Raw genomic sequence first — 19,569 nt, forward strand, 5'->3', positions numbered from 1 at the left:
TATAAGAAAATAACCCTAGCTATCAACACTACAAAATCAGCAATATGGAAACAACTGGCTAAAATAATGTGGATCTATTAAGAAATGAGGAAAATACAGCCAGGCGCAGTGGCTCACGCCTGTAATCTCAGCACTTTGGGAGGCTGAGGCGGGCGGATCACGAGGTCAGGAGATCAAGACCATCCTGACTAACACGATGAAACCCGTCTCTACTAAAAATACAAAAAGTTAGCCAGGCTCGGTGGCTCATGCCTGTAATCCCAGCACTTTGGGAGGTCAAGGCGGGTGGATCATGAGGTCAGGATTCGAGACCAGCCTGGCCATCATAGTGAAACCCTGCCTCTACTAAAAATACAAAAAAATTAGCTGGGTATAGTGGCACACGCCTGTAGTCCCAGCTACTCAGGAGGCTGAGGCAGGAGAATCGCTTGAACCCAGGAGGCGGAGGTTGCAGTGAGCTGAGATCATGCCATTGCACTCCAGCTACGGTGGCCAGAGTAAGACTCTGTCTCAAAAAATAAAAAAAACAGGCCGGGCGTGGTGGCTCACACCTGTAATCCCAGCATTTTGGGAGGCCAAGGCGGGTGGATCACAAAGTCAGGAGATCGAGACCATCCTGGTTAACACGGTGAAACCCTGTCTCTACTAAAAATACAAAAAATTAGCCAGGCATGGTGGCGAGTGCCTGTAGTCCCAGCTACTTGGGAGGCTGAGGCAGGAGAATGGCATGAACCCAGGAGGCGGAGCTTGCAGTGAGCCGAGATCGCACTACTGCACTCCAGCCTGGGCGACAGAGCGAGACTCTGTCTCAAAAAAAAAAAAGAAAAAAAAGAAATGAAAACAAAAAAGAAAGTAAAACAGAATCAACCTCAAAGGGGCAAGCAGAGGGGCCTGATCACATGACCCTCACAGAAGGGCAGGTTTTTCAGAGATCAGAGCAGCCTAAACACCAAAAGCACGGAAGAAGAACACGTGAGCATCTCGCCACGCTCACATCTCTCTTGACCTCTCCATGTGACCACTGAGGTGGGGGCTGGTGGGAGGTGGAGAAACAGACTCCAGCATGATGCCCCTGCACCTCTCCTGCTCCCGACGGAATCTCCCCAAGCTGCTGCGCAGAGCGGCTCTCTGAAGTGTATGGCCTGAGTCGGGGGGCACAGCTGGAACTGATGGGCATGGGGCAGGTGGCCTGGGACCTTGGGCGCCACCCTCCACAGGCACACACATTTGTAATCTTAATTTTCAAGAGGTGGATGATATGCATTCTCCTTTAAAACATGATTTCTGCTGAAACTATTCCAGGGTGAAACCCCATCAGACCCCAGAACAAGCAAGGCCCTGCACCCGCACTGAGCTGTGCCCTGGGGGCACCACGCTTCTTCCCATGGGGCCCAGGACATACTCAGCCGTAAGCCATCTCGATGGTAGCAGCTCCCGGAGTAGGCACCCTCCTGGATCTCCCGCTGCAGGCCAGCAGCCCCGCACATCACGATCACGGGTGTGGAGGTGACCTGGACGTTCAGCCTTGGCTCCTCTGCTGATGGGCATGTGTCCTCAGGGCCAGCATCCAACGTGGAAGGAACGCGTCCTGGGCTTTCTCTGTCGCTTGCTGCATAATGCTCAGAGGACACCAAACAAACCTCAAGTGGTTCTGTTGGATCCTGTCCCAGGCAGCTATCCCGGAACCGTCGGCCTTGGCCAAGGTCAACACAGGTGCCGGTCAGTAGTAACAGCTCCCTGTCATCCAGGACACATGACCCCTGTTCCTGGAGACTGCCTACATCTGGATCGGAGCCCACTGCCAAGGAAGAGGGTGTCCCTCTGAGTTCAGACGTAGCACAGGAACAATTTGATGATGTTTGGTCTGTCTGGTCACTGAAAAAGGGTTCCTTGAGGTTCCAGGAAAACGAATTCACATCAACCTCCTGGGCCTCCACTGCTTCCAGGGCCCCGGGGAGGTCCGTGGCCAAGGCATAGCAGGCTGAGGAGCTGCCCGTGCAGCCACTGTACAGGTCTCTGCCTCCCAGATCGCAGGACGACACAGGAGCGGTGACAGCCGGGCACTCTGTCGGAACGAGTTCGGCGTGGGGGACATCAAGGGCTCCCGCAAGGCTCAACTGGGACAGCTGCTCCTTAATCAAGCAGGTCTGCAGCTCTTCTCGGTCATTTTTCACTCCCAGCCATGGCTCATCTAGAGTAGGTGTCCCAAACGAGAGGCCTGCCATCCCAGAGGGGCTGGGGGCCAAGTCCTGGCTTCGCCACAAGCCCCATTCACTCCCGTAGCAAGGGCAGTGCATCAGGAGGCTGCCCCCCGCCAGCTGACCCTTGGCCTGGGGCTCGGCCACGGCAGCCCCAGCCCAGAGGTCTGAACTGCTGGGACCACTGACTCCCATCCGCTCTAGCTGGGCCTTCTGACACAGGCCACACATGCCAGCGTCACTGCCCCCATCCTCAGCTGGGACTCGAGCTTCAGATTCTTTGCAAGAGGCAAATGGCTTCACATCCACTGGTTCAGACCTGCTTTCTCCCAGAAGACCCTGTCTGGGGCTCTCTATTGCCACAGGTTCCTCTCTCCCCAAGGCAGTGACTTGCTGGTCCTCGGGCAGCACCTGCTCACCATGCACTGGCAGGCTTCCTTCTGGGACACTGTCCACCCTGGGGATAATTACATGGGTGACCATCGTGTAGGGCCACAGATGAGTCAAAAGGAGAGACTGCACCGATTCTCCATTAGAACTAAGTACAAAGCATTTAATGCCACCAATTTATAACAAGAAAAAGACCAAATTTTGTGACCAAGTTAAAAAATAAAGCACTTAGTCTCAAATTTCTCCAAATTAAGTCCACGTTTAGAAATGATTTAGCAGAGAATGCTACCACAAGCCCAACAGTAAAGTACAGGAACACTTGCCAATGCTTTGCTCAGCACTCCCACTTCATCTCAGGGCCCCCCAAACCCCCCGTCAGACGTGCAGCTCAGCCTCAGCCCCACCTGCAAGGGGAGGTCCCTGCTGCTGCCTTGAGGAGGTGTAAGAGGAAAGGAGAGAGGGATTGGAGAGTCCCTGGTAAACTCTACAACAGTAAAAACACAACTGATTGACTACAAACACCATCCGATTTCACAGCCGACGAGGGAAATGGCTCTCAGATTTGGGAAATGGCTCTCAGATGGGGCCCACGCAGAAGGGGACAGGGGCCGGGGGGCCAGGCGCGGTGGCTCACACCTGTAATCCCAGCACTTTGGGAGGCCGAGGTGGGTGGATCAGTTGAGGTCAGGAGTTTGAGACCAGTCTGGCCAACATGGCAAAGCCCTGTCTCTACTAATAATACAAAAATTAGCCTGGTGTGGTGGCAGGCATCTGTAATCCCAGCTACTTGGAGGCTGAGGCAGGAGAATCGTTTGAGCCTGGGAGGCAGAGGTTGCAGTGAGCTGAGATTGTACCAGCTCACTGGTGCGATGGGTGACAGAGTGAGACTCCGTCTCAAACAAAAACAAAAAAGAAGGGGACAGGGGCCGAAAAAGAGAGAGGAGGCTGGTGAGGGCAGCTCCTAAGAGGTGGCATACAATGTCCTCCAGCATTCAGCACATGGTGACCCACGAGGAGGCTGCCACAGTCCAGACAGGATGATCACAGAGCCAAGGGACCCAGGCCTCCCGTCAGCCCAGCCACAGACCGACACTGGGCACCAGATGAACAGAATGTGACCTCACCACCTCACTCGGGGACAGACACACAGGTTAACATCAGCAACCTAGTAAAGGTATACCAGAGGCTCAGAAAGAGGACAGGATCGGGCACAGTGGCTCACACCTGTAATCCCAGCACTTTGGGAGGCCAAGGTGGGTGGGTCATGAGGTCAAGAGATCAAGACCAGTCTGGCCAACATGGTGAAACCCCTTCTCTAGTAAAAATACAAAAATTAGCCGGGCATGGTGGCAGGTGCCTGTAGTCCCAGCTACTCAGGAGGCTGAGGCAGGAGAATCACTTGAACCGGGGGGCAGAGGTTACAGTGAACCAAGATCATGCCACTGCACTCTAGCCTGGGCAGCTGAGTGAGACTCTGTCTCAAAAAAAAAAAAAAAAGATTCTGAAGAAGAAAATGGGTTAAAAACACACACACACACGTGCTATGTACAATAGGACTATCACAATAGAACGAGTTTTTATTTCAACTTTTCTAAATGTTCCTAATTCTCTAATATAAACTTTCTTTACTCTAAATAGAATATTTTAAAATGTGCAAAGAGAACGGCTTCATATGACTTTGAAAATGATAAAATTAATCCCAGCACTTTGGGAGGCTGAGGCGGGCGGATCACAAGGTCAGGAAATCGAGACCATCCTGGCCAACATGGTGAAACTAAAAAAAATACAAAAAATTAACCGGGCATGGTGGCGGGCGCATGTAGTCCCAGCTACTTGGGAGGCTGAGGCAGGAGAATGGCGTGAACCCGGGAGGCAGAGCTTGCAGTGAGCGGAGATCGCGCCACTGCACTCCAGCCTGGGCAACAGAGCAAGACTCTGTCTCCAAAAAAAAAAAAGAAAATGATAAAATTATGTTTCTATCAGTTCTCTGAAATCTACCTAAACATTCTGGAACTCTGCACAGCCTGTTTCCTTATCCCTACAGTGAGATAGTAACACCATGGTGCCCTCCCATACAGGCTGATAAGGACTCAGCCAGGCAGCGCAGAAAATCCAGGTGTCACTGTGTGTGGAACAGAGCAGGCGCTCACCCCATGTGCGTTTTCAGTATTACTATGAATAACAGGCTGAACATTTCTCTCTGACATGTTCCTCATTCACCTACCGTCTGCCTGGACTTTTACTAAACCTGCAACCTCCCACCAAGGGACTTACCCTGGAGCAGGCTGAGGTGAGAGGCGGGAAAGGAGCTGGCCTCCAGCTCCCAGCTCAGTCTGAGTCCCGGTGAAGATGTCTTGGCTTTCCACCAGCTTCCGGGTCTCATCTCGGGGCACAATGTGGCCACCAGCAAGCACGACATTAATCCTTGGATCTGGCAGCAACACCGACAAAGAGTGTTTGCTCTTCACAGGCACTCCCTAAAACGAATCTGCTCATTTGCCTGGAACTCACTGAGGCTCCTTCACAGCATGACCAGCATCGACCACCTCTCACCACCCCCAGCGTCCCAGGTCCAAACCAGCGCCCTCTTCTCTGCCTCCTGTCTCCCTGCTGCTTGGCCCAGGACACCTGCAGCCAGCTACCATGATCCTATTAACACCCAAGTCAGAGCACGGCCCTCATCTGCTGACAACCCTCCAACAGCTCCCATCTGACTCTGGATAGAAGCCAAAGTCTCGGCCATGGCCCCCCAACTCTGTGGCCTCACTCCTCCAGGTCTCTCCACCTGGCCCTCTCTGGCCAGCCATCTCGGCCTCCCTGCCATACCTGAAGTATTAGAGGCCTTGGGATCATGGCTCCTGATCCCAGAAATGCTGTACCTGGGTATCTACAAGGCTTCCCTAGGCCTCCTGGGCCCCCAAGCCTAAGACTGCATGCCCTCTTCCCCTCTTTGCCTTCCTCCCGAGCTCTGGCCACTTCCTGGGCTCCACATGTCACCTGGCTCCTTCCAGTCCCCGTGAGGGCAGGGGCGTCTGCACGCAGTGCAGCCTGGCCCGTGGTAGGGGATGAATGTATGTCTCTTGGTTACATGAGAGAAAGCAGGCTACATTAGGAAGGACACTGGAAGGCCAGGCACAGTGGCTCACACCTGTAATCCCAGCACTTTGGGAGGCCGAGGCGGGCAGATCACCTGAGGTTGGGAGTTCGAGACCAGCCTGACCAACATGGAGAAACCCCGTCTCTACTAAAAACACAAAATTAGCCGGGCATGGTGGTACATCCTTGTAATCCCAGCTACTAGGGAGGCTGGGACAGGAGAATCACTTGAACCCAGGAGGCAGAGGTTGCAGTGAGACGAGATGGTGCCACTGCACTCCAGCCTCAGCAACAAGAGTGAAACTCCGTCTCAAAAAAAAAAGGACGACCCTGAGAAGAACCCTAGCCCCAAGCCGAGGGAAGCCTGCTCTGTCACCAGGACAGTTGGGTGGTTTGGCATAACTTCTCCAAGAGGCATTTTTGACAGTAACTAGCAAAAGTGTTCATTCCCTGAATCTGGAAGTTCCACTTCTAAGAATTCATCCTAGGGAAACAATGCAAGAGTAACAGAAATGTTGTGATCCCCTCCCCCCACCACCAAATATCTGATAAAGGGCATGTACTAAACACACAGCCGTGCACGCACAGGTCAGAATTTGGAATTCCGGAAAAAGGGGAAGGGGAATATAATCAGTGCCAGAGGAAAAAGCTTGTATAAAGGACAGACTGAGACAGAAAACCCCAGATAGGATGAGGGGAACCACATGCTAAGGAAAGCCGGGATTGTCAGGAGAACCAACAGCCTAACAAAGCATCTTTTAAAACAAATGTCACAATCCAGCTTCTAATGACCCAGGCGAGACCCTGTGGGGAAGGAGGCTGTGCACATCTGCCAAAGAACTCACACGAAGCCCAGAAAGCCAAAGAGTGTCTGATGGTGAATGTTTATCTCACCAGGCCGGTCAGTCTCGTGAAGCTGTAGTTTTCCTCAGTGACTGTATTAAATCCACTTTCACACTCATTCAATACCCGAGTGACCGCGTGCAGGACAACCTCGCAAGCCAGCACCTGCCGACCTGCCTGGACCCACCACGATGCAGAGCCCCGAGGCGGCTGTGCTTTCTGCCAGCACTGGCCACTCTCTCTCTCTCTCTCTATCTCACGCCCACTGTGTCCTTCCATAGAACAGAGACCCCCAACCCGACAACCCTGCCACACCATCACCTGGACCCTTGGGCCCCAGCCTGCCCCAGGAACTCCAGAACCACACCCAGTGAGCCCACGCTCCAGGTGGGCAGAGCCCCTGGAGGCAGAGTCCCGGGGTCCTCACCAGGGCAGAGCCAGGGACAGGGCGCACCCCCACCCCATGCTTGTCAACAAAAGAGTGAGCATTGTGGAAGCAGCCAGGGGCCTGCTCCTTACCAGGAGCTCAGGCGTGGGCCCTGCCAGAACATCAGCGGGTTCCACTGCCCCTCATTGCTCCCAGCCAGAGTGGGTCCCTCGGAACAGGAGGCAGTGTGCTCACTCTGTCTACAGAAGCCACACACCTAAGACTGTGCATATGAAAGGGACTCGGAGTATTTGTTGAAATAATTTAAAACGTTAAATTAAAACTATGTGGCATAAACATAATTAAACCAGGAAATACTGGTAGAACATTCGATTTAGGAGATGCAGTCAACCCTCAGTACACTCAGGGGATGGGTTCCAGGACCCCCAGAATGCCAAAATCCGAACACCCTCACGTCCCACAGCCCACCCGTGAAACGCAGGTGCATGGAAGGTCAGCCCTCCATATACGCCAACTTCACCTCCCACCAATACTGGATTTCTGAGGTTGAAAAGAATCCGTGTATAACTGGACCCTCCAATGTCAAACCCAGTTGTTCAAGGGTCAGCGGTAATCTGATATGCTACATGGATTCACTCAAACTACATGAAGCTATGTAAGTTTACTTAGAAAAGACAAGACTGTCAGTTAGCTGTGTCTCGGATGCTGTGTCTTGGATATTATGGGCACAGGTGATGCAGTCTTGGGGGTTTTCTATTCTTCTTCTCTACGCTCGTATGTTTATAAGAATAACATGTCACAGCCCCTGAGACAGAGAGGAACATCAAACCAGAAAACAGTCACCCCCTACTCCGCCCCCCCACCACCCCTGAGCCTCTGGAGGGGCCGTAGCTCCTGCTCCTCCCAGCCCTGTCTCAGAGGCACGGGGCTGTCTGGGGATCAGCAGCTGCAGGCGCATTCAGGAGGAGGAGGCTGTGTCTTACCCTGGGCCCCCTCAGCGGGGTCCTGGCCCTGCCACGGGTCCAAGGTTCTCTCCCCACACCCACTCTCATCGCCGACGTCCAGGCAGCTGGCCAGGTCTGGGAGCTGTAACGAGCTGTCATACGCAAGGTCCATGTAGCTGTAGAAACCAGGAATCAGGAAAGTGATATTCTAGAAAACAAAGTGGGGACATTTCAGAGCCTGGAGGATCCATGCTGACCCACTGGACTGTCCCCCTGGGGGAGGAATAAACACAAGGAGAGCCAGTCCCTGAGGGTTCACCCTCAAGGTCAGGAGAGGCCTCGGGCCAAATGCCCTTTGATGCACCTGAAGCCCCTCTGATGTTCAACATGTAATTCATGATTTTTCCCCTTTTCTTAAGAAAAAGGTAAAAACACACTCTGCGGCAAGTTACATTGACATCGACACATCTTTGGAGCAGACATCTGGCCTTTGGCCCCATGTTTGGATGGATCTGGCAGCCTGTGTCTGCAAGCCTCACCTCACGCGGCTCACTGGTGGCCGGAACAGTGACATGCACCCAGGACAGAAGGACTGCAGGGCCCTCTGGGCTCCTCCCAGGCCAGGAGCTGCTCTGACAGATGCTTCCTCTGAACCTGTGTGTGGCCCCCTCACCAGGACACTGCCCATAATGTAATGCCGGAACCCGCCCTAACCTCACAGAGGGCACAAACGTCCGTGCCCCCAAAATCCTTGCAAGGTCTCAACGCCCTCAGCTCCTGTGGGAACCCCTCATCCAGGAAGAACGCTAACTGCTTTTTAACTAACTTAAATTGAACTTAATTACAATTCAGCTTAGCTACTTTTTAGTATTTCTACTAGGGTGAGCAATGAACCCCTGCAGTTGTGTCGTAAACCCTGGTCCATCAGTCAGACCAGATCTCTCAGGGCTTTGAGGCACAGCGCTCCTCTCCCTCCCTCTGACGGTGGTTGCTGGGGAAGGGTGGAGAGAAGGAGCTTGGCAGCCGTGAGCAAGGACCTCCCTCCCTGGACCCGAGGTCCCTCCTGGGTAAAGGAGCGAGCTGGAGAGCTTGCCGGGTGCAAGGCCTGTGCCACACGCAAGCCCGCACTGCAGAGCACAGCAGCTTCCTCCGAGGAGATGGGGAGCCAGGCGCCCAGGGCAGCCCCACCTTGCCCAGGAGCTCGGTCTTTCCGTAACCAAACAGCGTCAGCGCGAAGCTGTGGTTGATGCCATGGATGGTCCCATCCGGCAGGAGGGTGATGAGGCCGCTGATGGTGCAGAACACCCAGACGGATGCCTGGTAGCCCCTCGCAGGGGCTGCCTCACCGGTGGTCACCTCCTCACTGCTGGGTTGGGATTTCAGCTTTAAGCTCAGAGGGAAGGTGGTGCCGTCCCTGGCTCTTCCAACAGACCTCTGAATCTTGAGATTCTGAAAGAAAGGCTTGTCGTTTGGCTCAAGCCGTGTTTCACGTGGACAGAGCACTGAGTCTGTGCTGCGTCCGACCCGACTTCTACGCCACATGTCATCAGGGAAGGTCCCCAGGATATCTCACACTCACACTGCTCTGCCTTCCCTCTCCTCCCAGGCCCGCCTGGCCCAGGAAAGAGCCCTTTGTGGGTGGGGAGGACTCAGTGTCCAGAGCCGCCCCAGGCACAGCGACCCCAGGGCAAGTGAGACACCCCAATGAGGGGCCGGGCACCAGCAGGGAGGGAGGGAGGGAGGACTGTGGGGCTCAGGCTCGGGGCTCAGCCACGCCACTGGCAACCGTGCCATCCTTGCTCTGGCCCCAGGATACTGGCCCCACAGGCTGCACTGCACCAGCTGCGCATCTGTGGATGTGTTCTCCCACCCCTCTCAGCCTCGGGCAATGTCCCAGCATCCGCCTCTGTGGGTGGCCCAGCTCTAGGGAGAAGACAAGACTCAGGGGACAAGAGTGGCCAGCTGGGAGACCGCACAGGCCCCGGGCCTTGGTCAAGGCCTCGGCGCACAGGAAGCTCAAAACTGAGCACGTCCCACCCCTACGGCCACCCTTGCCTTCAGAAACCCTTGGTCTGTGTCTCCAGTTATGGATTCAGAGCTAAGAACTCCACCCCATCACACAGTGCGAGAGGTCAGGAGCCCCACCTTTGGGATGTGCTGACCAGGAGGAGGGAGCTGCACGGAAGGGATCAGGTCTGTGATGTGCTGCCCAGCCACGTCCTCCCCAGACACGTACCCGTGAAGATGAGCAAAGAGACTGTCGCATGACGTGATGGTGCCCTGGAGGAAAAGCCCAGTGCTTATCATAAAAGCTTCTTGTGCTCCAGCTGTAAATTTAACTAAGCTTCAATATTTTCAAGCCAAAAGCAAGACCCCAACATGACTTCTCCATCGGAAGTGCAAGAGACATATACCCATGAATTTGATAAGAGCATCCTCATCTGTCTCCTTCTACCGGAGATGCACCTAAATTGTGGGCCTTCTTGTTCTTCAGGAACCTGGCCCACACCACAGCTCATTAATAACATCCCAGTTCACATATGAGGGCTGTCTCTAATGCCAGCTACTATTCTGGGGGTTTTGCATATATTATCTCATTTAAATGTTGAAACAATCTCATGAGGAGTTATGATTATGCCCCAGTTCATAGGTGAGGAACTGAAGTATGGGAGGTTCGTTCCCTGCCCAAGCACACACAATCAGCGAGGGCACCACTGGGCAGATCCTCCAGGCTCCTCATCCTCTTTCTTCCCAAAGGAACGAGACAGGGACCAGCACTTGCTGAAGAGGAGAACGACACCGGCTCCAGCGTCCATGAGACACGAGGCAAAGCTGCACACTCACATCGCTCTGGAAAGCGACCCAGGTCGAGACTCTCTCCACGGGCTCCAGGACCACCACGCAGCATAGGCGGTGCTCCTGCCGCATCCTCTTCATCCACACAGACACTGGAATCTTCTCCCCACTACGGCTGATGATGTCCACCTGTGGAAACAGGTTCACACCTGCATGCCGTGGACCCAAAAGACCAGTCTGGGTGGGGCACCCGCCTCCAGGAGGCCCAAACTCCAGGTACTGCAACGTTCTCAACTTCTGCTTACCTGACTTTCATTTCAGAAATTTACCAAAGCACAAACAAGATTTCCGATGCTGAACATTAAAATCTCCAAGTGCAAGTTTTATCAAGAGGGTAGATTTCATTCTCCGTTCATGGTAATATTGCAGGGTGAAAAAAGCAGTATCTGTTATTTCTTAAAGAAACAGACACCAACACATGGTGAATATCTTAGTTTTTTTCTTCTTAGTAGTCACTAAGTCAGTTTCTTGAACCAGTGATTTTCTGACACAACTGGTCCTAAGCCTGTGACATCAGTTCAGTTCAAGCAATGGGGTCCCCTGTGTGAAAGCCACAGGTGTCTAGGTGGGAAACAGGCAACCTGGAGGATTCGGATGACTACTAGAGCCTCAGATCATACCCCAACCTCCACTGCCCTCCAACGCTGCTCCCCCAGTCCCCGACCGGCTGACGAGGCCGTCCTGCTTTGAGGGGAAACTCTACAATCAGCCATGCCTTGGGCTTTTTCCATGCCTTGGGCTCAGTCCTCCACATCCAACTCAGCTCACTGTCAACGTCCAGGTTGGACACGTGGCACAGGTGAGAGAATCAACACTGTCTAGGGAAACGCTTCCAGGCCCACACCCCTGCCCGCTCCCACAAGCACCAAACAGAATGTAAAAATCAATAGACAATAAAACCGTATGACTCTTGAGCGTCTGACGTGGTGCCCAGCAGGGCTGCAAAACACTAGTGAAGCTACAGCCCTCAGACAAAGCAAGGGCCACCCACAACACCCCCCGGGAGTCCAGCCGCAGCCACAGCGTCCGTCCCTGTGATGAGTGTTTTTGAAGGGCCCCCACCCCCACTGCAGCTGAAGCGGGGAAACAGCACCTGGGATGACATTTTCAGCTGAAGAAGCTGAGATGTCCTGGTGCCACCCAACCCCCAGCAGAGCTCCTGGTGGGGAACACCGAGCTGTTCCTGCCACACGCTGCTGGTCTTGAGGCCAGACTGAGCGCTGCACCCGCATCCACTCACCACCGTGCCAAACACCACTGCAGCGTGGCCATCAGCCTCCATGTGCTCCTCGCTGAGGGCCTCCACCACATCAGAATCTGACCTCAGAAAGAACTGCGTGAGCTTCTGGCCAATCAGGTCCTGGCTGCTGTACCCCAGGAGCCTGCAAGCTTTGTCGTTAGCAACCAGGATCTGAGGAATCACAAAGAGGAGCAAGGATGCAGACATCCCCAGCAGCTCCACCAGCTGCCCAGAATAGCCCAGGAGGACCATGTAGAAGCCAGCCTTCTCCTGACAGACAGGGTCTCACTCTGTTGCCCAGGCTGGAGTGCAGTGGCACAATCAGAGCTCACCACAGCCTTGAACTCCTAGGCTCAAGTGACCCTCCTGCCTCAGCCTCCCTGGTAGCTGGGACTACAGGTGTGTGCCACCACACCTGGCTAATTTCTTTGTAGAGATGGGATCTTGCTATGTTGCCCAGGCTGGTCTTGAACTCCTGGGCTCAAGCAAACTTCCCACCTCCCAAAGTGCCCAAATGTTTTTCTAATTGCATTAAAACACACAAATCCCAGGTTTAAGGCACAAACCCCAAAACCACATCTACACAGCTAGATCTAAAAGAGAAGCAAATACCTCTGTGGTCTTGGCATCCACCGTGAAGATGGCCTTGTTAGGGTTGCACACAGGGGCCGGAAGCAGGGGTGAGGACCACCCTGAGGACAGTCCCCGCAGCAGGGAGCAGCAGGACACACTGCCCCGGGGCCCAGATGGGTCCGTGTGCTCGGGGGCAGCAGGGCAGTGCAGTTGACTTGTACAAATATTCTGGGCAGCCAGTGATGAGAGACAGTAGGAGCTCCATCTGTCTTCTGAAAAGAGAAGCGAAGCGAAGCTTTAGACTTCACACAGCTGCAGTGTCCACCTTCTGAAACAGGCAAAGCACACAGCCCTTGCCCTCAACTCCTGCAAAAAGATCTAAGGATTAAGTCAGTCTGCACAGCTAACGCACACTCTCATCACGTGTTTGAACGTGGTATCCAGAATCCACTTAGGCAACCACCAGGTCCACTCGGAAGCACGAACAGCACAAGATCAACACTTCTGTGTCTAAATTACACTCAAAGCCAGGCGTGCCTATAATCCCAGCTCTTTGGGAGGCTGAAGCAGGAAGATTGCTTGAGTTCAGGAGTTCAAGACCAGCCTGGACAACACAGCGAGACCCTATCCCTACTAAAAATAAAAGTTTTAAAAATCAGTTGGGCATGGTGGCATGCCCCGGCAGTCCCATCTACTCAGGAGGCTAAGGCAGGAGGATTGCCTGAGCCCAGGAGTTTGAGACTGCAGTGAGCTATGACTGCGCCACTGCACTCCAGCCTGAGCAAGAGTCAGACCTTGTCTCAAAAAACAAAAAAGCTTAATTACACTCAAAGGTTCCTTCCTTCCCACCTTCTGTCTTCTGTCAGTCATTCCAAGACCCCATGGCTACTCCGGCGGCTGCCCTGTCACTTACTCCTTGGAAGCGTCCTACGATTCAAGAGCTCCTTGTGCAGCGTCCTCACTCTCAGCAACGCCTCCAATGGCTCCCAAAACACTCAGTCCAGTCATTCTTCAGGCCTCACCCTCCTCCCACACCACCCTCCTCGGGCACCTGGGCTCCCCCACCTCCCACCCTCTCACCTCTCAATGACCACGGCTCCATCTCACCCATTCCTCGGTAGCTTTAAATACATCTAACTAGAAATGCACTGAAGACTCCCACACTCGCACCTCCAGCCCGGACCTCCCACAGCCCACTCGCCCTCTTCCCCATCTCTGGAGACACCAACTGCATTCTTCCAGTGCTCAAAACCAAGCACGCAAGACCTGGCCCTTCCATTTCTCTCCCATCCCCTCCCCTCCATGTCCTTCATCCAGGACCCCTGACTTTCAGTGAGTGGCCTGACCGCGACCATTCTCTGAGACTGGAAACCGCGTGGCCATCCAGCCACTCTCTCGCCCTTCCTCTTCCCCAGACAGCAGTCACCAAGTACAGCTCCTCCTCATGTCTCAAGGCCCTGTGCCTCCGGCTCCCACCCCTGCTCCTCATGCAGCCACCAGAATGATGCTCCAAAAAAGGAACACACCTGTCGATACTCACTGAGAACATTCCTGATCAGTGCCTGGGTGAAGCCCACTCCCAAGGGTGCTGTGTGCCTCCCAGCCCGGCCCTCCCTGCAGTATCCCGGGTGCTCTCCACAGGGCCCTCCGCTCTACACCCTCAGACACCCCAGTGCACAAGCTCAGCTCCAATACCCTCCTACTCCAGTGTCAAAGTGCTCCTCGGCCTGGAGACCAGACCCCCAGCCACCATTTCCCGCAGCTCTGTGCCCCACTTCCCCATTTTCGAGGTCTACCCCAACTTCAAGGACACAGCCTGCTGTCTCCCCAAGTGCCTCCATCAGACAGCCCCTCAAAGGCAAGTGACGCTTTCTTCCTCACCATGGCCCAGACCTTTGGGGTGCCTGGACATAAGAGGCACCAACACACTCTGGACATAGGAGGCACCAACAGACTTCTGCCCCATGATTCTTGGTCCACCGGCTAAACGTCATTTAGCTCAGTAAATGCATGAGCAAAGCTGCATTTCCCTAAGTAAAACAGCCTAACCTAGAACAGCGTTCTCACACACTCTGAAGTAAAAAATAACATTTTGCTGTAACTTGACCCTGAAATTGAAGGGGAGTTCCACCTGCTGCCTGAAAAGAAGCGCCAGATGCCTGGGAATCACAACAGAGCAAAAGCAGCAGCAAAGGCCCTGCCAGAGTCACCTGCCAGCGCAAGCCGAGCGCCTAAACCACGAACTTTTCTCTGCAGGAATAGAGTGGCTTCAATCCCTGGTGAGAGGGTTTCCATGACAACACAGAGCAACCCCACATTTGTATTTCCACGCGCTGAGGCCTGCAGCAGTCGAAGGTCATTACCAGAGAGTGCCGTCCTGCTCTGGCAGAGTCTGGAAAGCCCATTCCTTCTGCTCAGATGTCTTTGGGCTGAGGAAAACGACCTGCTGGGCTCGGCGGTGGTCTGTGCAGCTGGGCCCTCTGCTGGCACTGGCAAGGGGAGGCTCTGGGAAAGGCATCTCTGGTCCTCTTCAAAGGCTGTTAAGCCCCCGTCCTCCATGGGAAGAAGGGAGGCCAACTGCCAAGCTTCCACCTCTAACAACTAGAAAACAACGTGAAGCTGATTAACATCTGCAATGCAAAAACATAAAGACAGTTTAACCAACTAATTCATAATGTTGAGTTCAGCTCAGCCCCAAAAGACATACACCACCAACTGCCGTCCCGGGTCAGAACCTGCGACGGGAGAACGGTCCGCCCAAAATGGTGCTCAAAAGAAGCTCTTTCCAGGCCGGGCGCGGTGGCTCACGCCTGTCATCCCAGCACTTTGGGAGGCTGAGGAGGGCGGATCACGAGGTCAGGAGATCGAGACCATCCTGACTAACACTGTGAAACTCCGTCTCCACTAAAAATACAAAAAATTAGCCGGGCGAGGCGGCAGGCGCCTGTAGTCCCAGCTACTCGGGAGGCTGAGGCAGGAGAATGGCGTGAACCCGGGAGGCGGAGTTTGCAGTGAGCCGAGATCACACCACTGCACTCCAGCCTGCGTGACAGAGAGAGACCCCATCTCAAAAAAAAGAAAAACAAAAGCTCTTTCCAAGAAAAATAGATAGGAAGACATGGGAAAGAGGGAAGGAGAGAGAGAGGAAAACAAAGAACAGGGTGGGAAGGAGCCATGAGGGAAGGCAGGGGCTGCAGGTACACACCAACTGAAAATACTCCCAGGTCATGATGAACTCATCAGTGCGTGGGGGCTGCACAGCTCTCATGCCCCCAGCTTTCCCCTAAAGTGAGTCCTGACCATCCGACCAGCTGCACACAGAATCACCTGGGTGCTGCCAACAAGTGAGGTCACGGGGGCCATGGCCAAGAGGCCATGTCTCCTAGAGACAGGCCTGCCACCAGAGATTTGTATTTTTAGCTTTTCTCTTATACATGATCAAATGCTGATACAGGGTAGAAATACAGGAAAATCTCACATACTCTTCACTGAGTTCCCTCTCATGGTGACATCTTACAGGAGAGTGTCACAGCCAGGAAACTGACTTGATACCATCCATCAGCCTCATCCAGATTTCAAGGAATTTACCTGCACATGTGTGTGCGTGTGTCCGTGCATGTGTGCATGCGCATGTGCATGTGAGCGTGTGTGTGCGCACGTGAGCATGTGTTCTATGCAGTCTTGTCACATGTATACATTCATGTGACCACCCTGCAGAGTGGAGATACTGAAGAGTTCCATCCTGCATATTGGCAAGCACTTGAAACACAAGTACACATTTACCAATACCCTGTCCTCATGGCCAAACTCCACAAAAGAGCCCTTAAAGCAAGAAGATCTCCTCTACTGGAAGGAAGCCCCCACCTGGTCATCCAGGCTGTAGATAAATGGCAAGAGGAGGCTGTGGCCAATACCGGAACCACGGCCGGAGTTTCCCCCACAAAATGAGGAGACCCTGGGGCCAAGGCAAGCCCACTCAGACCTCATATCCCCTCTTCTGGACCATTTTCTGGGTATCCAGAACCCCAGAGTTCCCAACCAAAGGGTCCAGTGCCCACTTCTAAGACACACACAGGCCTCTTTCCACCCAGGTCTTCCCACATCGGCACACCTAGACCCGTGAACTGGCTGAGGAGCAGCCTTCCAGGAATAGCAAGCTTGGACAAGCTGGCAGGATGCCCACATGAGGCCCTTCCAAGACAAGGCAGGCCTGGGGTGGAGAGGAAAGGGGAGGTGGCCCTCCCAACACCACCTCTTCCAATATGGAACTCCAAGGAGTGCCCCCTCCTTGCCTTATCCTAGCATCTGGTGGCTACTGGCCATCTTTGGTGTTCTTGACCTGTGGCTGCGTCACTCCAGTCTCTGCCTTCGCCGTCACAGAGCTTCTCCCTGTTTGTTTGTTTGTTTTGAGACGGAGTCTCACTGTCGCCCAGGCTGGAGCGCAGTGACGCGATCTCGGCTCACTGCAACCTCCGCCTCCCGGGTTCACACCATTCTCCTGCCTCAGCCTCCCGAGTAGCTGGGACTACAGGCGCCCACCACCACGCCTGGCTAATTTTTGGTATTTTTAGTAGAGTCAGGGTTTCACTGTGTTAGCCAGGATGGTCTGGATCTCCTGACCTTGTGATCCGCCCGCGTCGGCCTCCCCAAAGTGCTGGGATTACAGGCGTGAGCCACCGCGCCTGGCCGACTTCTCCCTGTTTGTATGTGTCTTCACATGGCCATCTTTTAAACTAGGAGATGAGGTCTCACTGTGGTGCCCAGGGCATAAAAGATCTGATCTGTGGAAGTCAAAACACTAAACATTTTAGCCAGGCAGGCCTCATGGCCTGCACCTATAGTCCGAGCCACTCTAGAAGCTAAGGCAGGAGAACTGCTTGAGCCCAGGGAGATGAAGGCCAGCCTAGGCAACAAAGCGAGACCTGTCAAACCAAATAAAATATAAAATAAAATCACTAAGTTTTTAGAAGAAAAGAGGCTATCTGTAAGACTTTGGGGTAGGGAAAGTTTTCTTAAACAAGGCACAGAAAACTCTAGTTATAAAATAACATTAATAAATTTAACATTAAAATTGAGAACACATCACCCCTGTAATCCCAGCACTTTGGGAGGCTGAGGCGGGCGGATCACGAGGTCAAGAGATCAAAACCATCCTGACCAACATGGTGAAACCTCATCTCTACTAAAAATACAAAAATTAGCCGGGCATGGTGGCGGGCGCCTGTAATCTCAGCTACTCGGGAGGCAGAGGCAGGAGAATCGCTTGAACCTGAGAGGTGGAGGTTGCAATAAGCCGAGATGACGCCACTGCACTCCAGCCTGGCGACACAGCGAGACTCTGTCCCCCCAAAAAAAAAAAAAAAAATTGAGAACACAGGTTCACAAAGAATACCATAAAGAAAATGAAAGAACGAGCCACAATTTGGGAGAAGATATTTGCCACATACATAACCAACAGAAAATTCATATCCAGAATAGCTTTAAAAGATCAACTATTTAAAATTTAAACATTTTTAAAAGACACATGGCCCAAAAGAAAAATGTCAAGAAACAGGAACAAGCATTTTACAGGAGAGGAAATCTTAATCATGATAATGTTATACCTACTAGGTCAGCAGAAATTAAGAATCTAATAATGCCCAATGTCAAAAAGGATTTGGATCAACAGGAACTCTTAATACATTAATATAATCTCTTTAGAAAACAATTCAAGTCAAACATTTGTCTATATGGATACAGCACTTTCCACTTAGATTTATGTTCCAGAGAAATTCTTGCACACAGATAAGAAGCCACCAGAATGTTTGGGACAGTATGGTTCTCAATGGCAAAGACAGGCAGAAAAAAGGGAGGGAAGAAAGGGAGGGAGTGAGGGAGAGAGGGAGGAAAAAAGGAAATGAAACCCAAACACTCTTCAACAAGAAGATAGATTTTAAATTCTGGAATATTCATACATGAATTACAGCAGTGAAAACAAATAAACTACACCCAGGGTGAATCTTAGCCATATACGAGTGGAAAAAATCACATTACAGAAGACAATCAGCAGGAGGATTCCTTTGTCATGAAATAATCTAAATAAGTAGTTCAGGGAAACACGCCCATGTGATTAAACTACTTCCTAAATAAGAGGCTGGTAAACCTACACTTCAGGCAGGTGGTTCCCTCTGGGTCAGGCAGGTGCTAAAGTGGGGAAGAGGCACAAGGGCACAGGTCCCCTGATTTCCTAATTTGGGTGATGGGTTCAAATGCGTCCACTCTGCTGGTACAATTCATGACTAACACTGCCTTTATTCTTTTGTATGAATAAACTGATACGGCCAAAAAATTCAGAGACATTCACACACAAACCCAGCCTAGGACCCTAGAAGGCAAAGGCTCTGCAAACCTGCAGATGTGTAGGAAGCTTAGAAAAAAATTACATACGGGGTTTGGGGTTCGAGTGTGCAGCTTCCCTACAAGCAGCAACAATGAATGGGACCTTTAGTCACAGGTTTACATCTCCTTCTCTAAGCATCCAAATGCACTAATTATTGCTATAATAAATAACAATGACATGATTATAGTGTGAGGCAGTTTTTTCTACTTTTAGAACCAACCTATAGACAAAGCTCAGGACACTTAATTATAGCTTCAGAATACATTGTAAATGTTGTAAAACCTTACTTTCTTAAAAAAGTAATATAACTCTTCAGAATACATTATGTTAGAAAACCTTAATTCCTAAAAAATATAACTCTTCAGACTGCAATGTCAATGTTACAAAACTATTTTAAAAAGTAATATATCCAGTACTTTGGGAGGCCAGGCAGATTGCTTGAGCCCAGGAGTTCAAGATCAGCCTGGGCAACATAGGGAGACCCCGACTCTACCAAAAAAAAAAAAAAATTAAAAATTAGCAAGGTGTGGTGGCACATGCTGGTAGTCCCAGCTGCTTGGGAGGGTGAGGTGGGAGAATCACTTGAGCCCACGAGGTGGAGTTTGCAGTGAGGACATGGCACCACTGCACTCCAGCCTGGGCCACAGAGCAAGACCCTGTCT

General features: G+C 52.4%; 1 protein-coding gene across 3 annotated transcripts in view; it reads right to left on the reverse strand.

The window, feature by feature from the left end:
* The window catches only part of PASK (PAS domain containing serine/threonine kinase), a 45,902-nt gene that overhangs the window by 24,438 nt on the left and 1,895 nt on the right, over positions 1–19,569 (reverse strand). For all 3 annotated transcript variants that reach the window (XR_004027909.1, XM_030803349.1, XM_030803350.1), the window contains exons 2-10: positions 14,892–15,129; positions 12,568–12,800; positions 11,956–12,126; positions 10,704–10,844; positions 10,005–10,139; positions 9,048–9,308; positions 7,899–8,067; positions 4,863–5,019; positions 1,403–2,655 (exon numbers count right to left, since the gene is read on the reverse strand). Coding sequence is in view for 2 of the 3 variants with exons in the window: in XM_030803349.1 (XP_030659209.1) it covers positions 1,403–2,655; positions 4,863–5,019; positions 7,899–8,067; positions 9,048–9,308; positions 10,005–10,139; positions 10,704–10,844; positions 11,956–12,126; positions 12,568–12,800; positions 14,892–15,087 (2,716 nt within the window). In the remaining variant the exon portion in view is untranslated. The remainder of the gene's footprint in view (positions 1–1,402; positions 2,656–4,862; positions 5,020–7,898; positions 8,068–9,047; positions 9,309–10,004; positions 10,140–10,703; positions 10,845–11,955; positions 12,127–12,567; positions 12,801–14,891; positions 15,130–19,569) is intronic.

The sequence above is a fragment of the Nomascus leucogenys genome, chromosome 22a (genome assembly GCF_006542625.1).
Source record: "Nomascus leucogenys isolate Asia chromosome 22a, Asia_NLE_v1, whole genome shotgun sequence".
NCBI lineage: Eukaryota > Metazoa > Chordata > Mammalia > Primates > Hylobatidae > Nomascus > Nomascus leucogenys.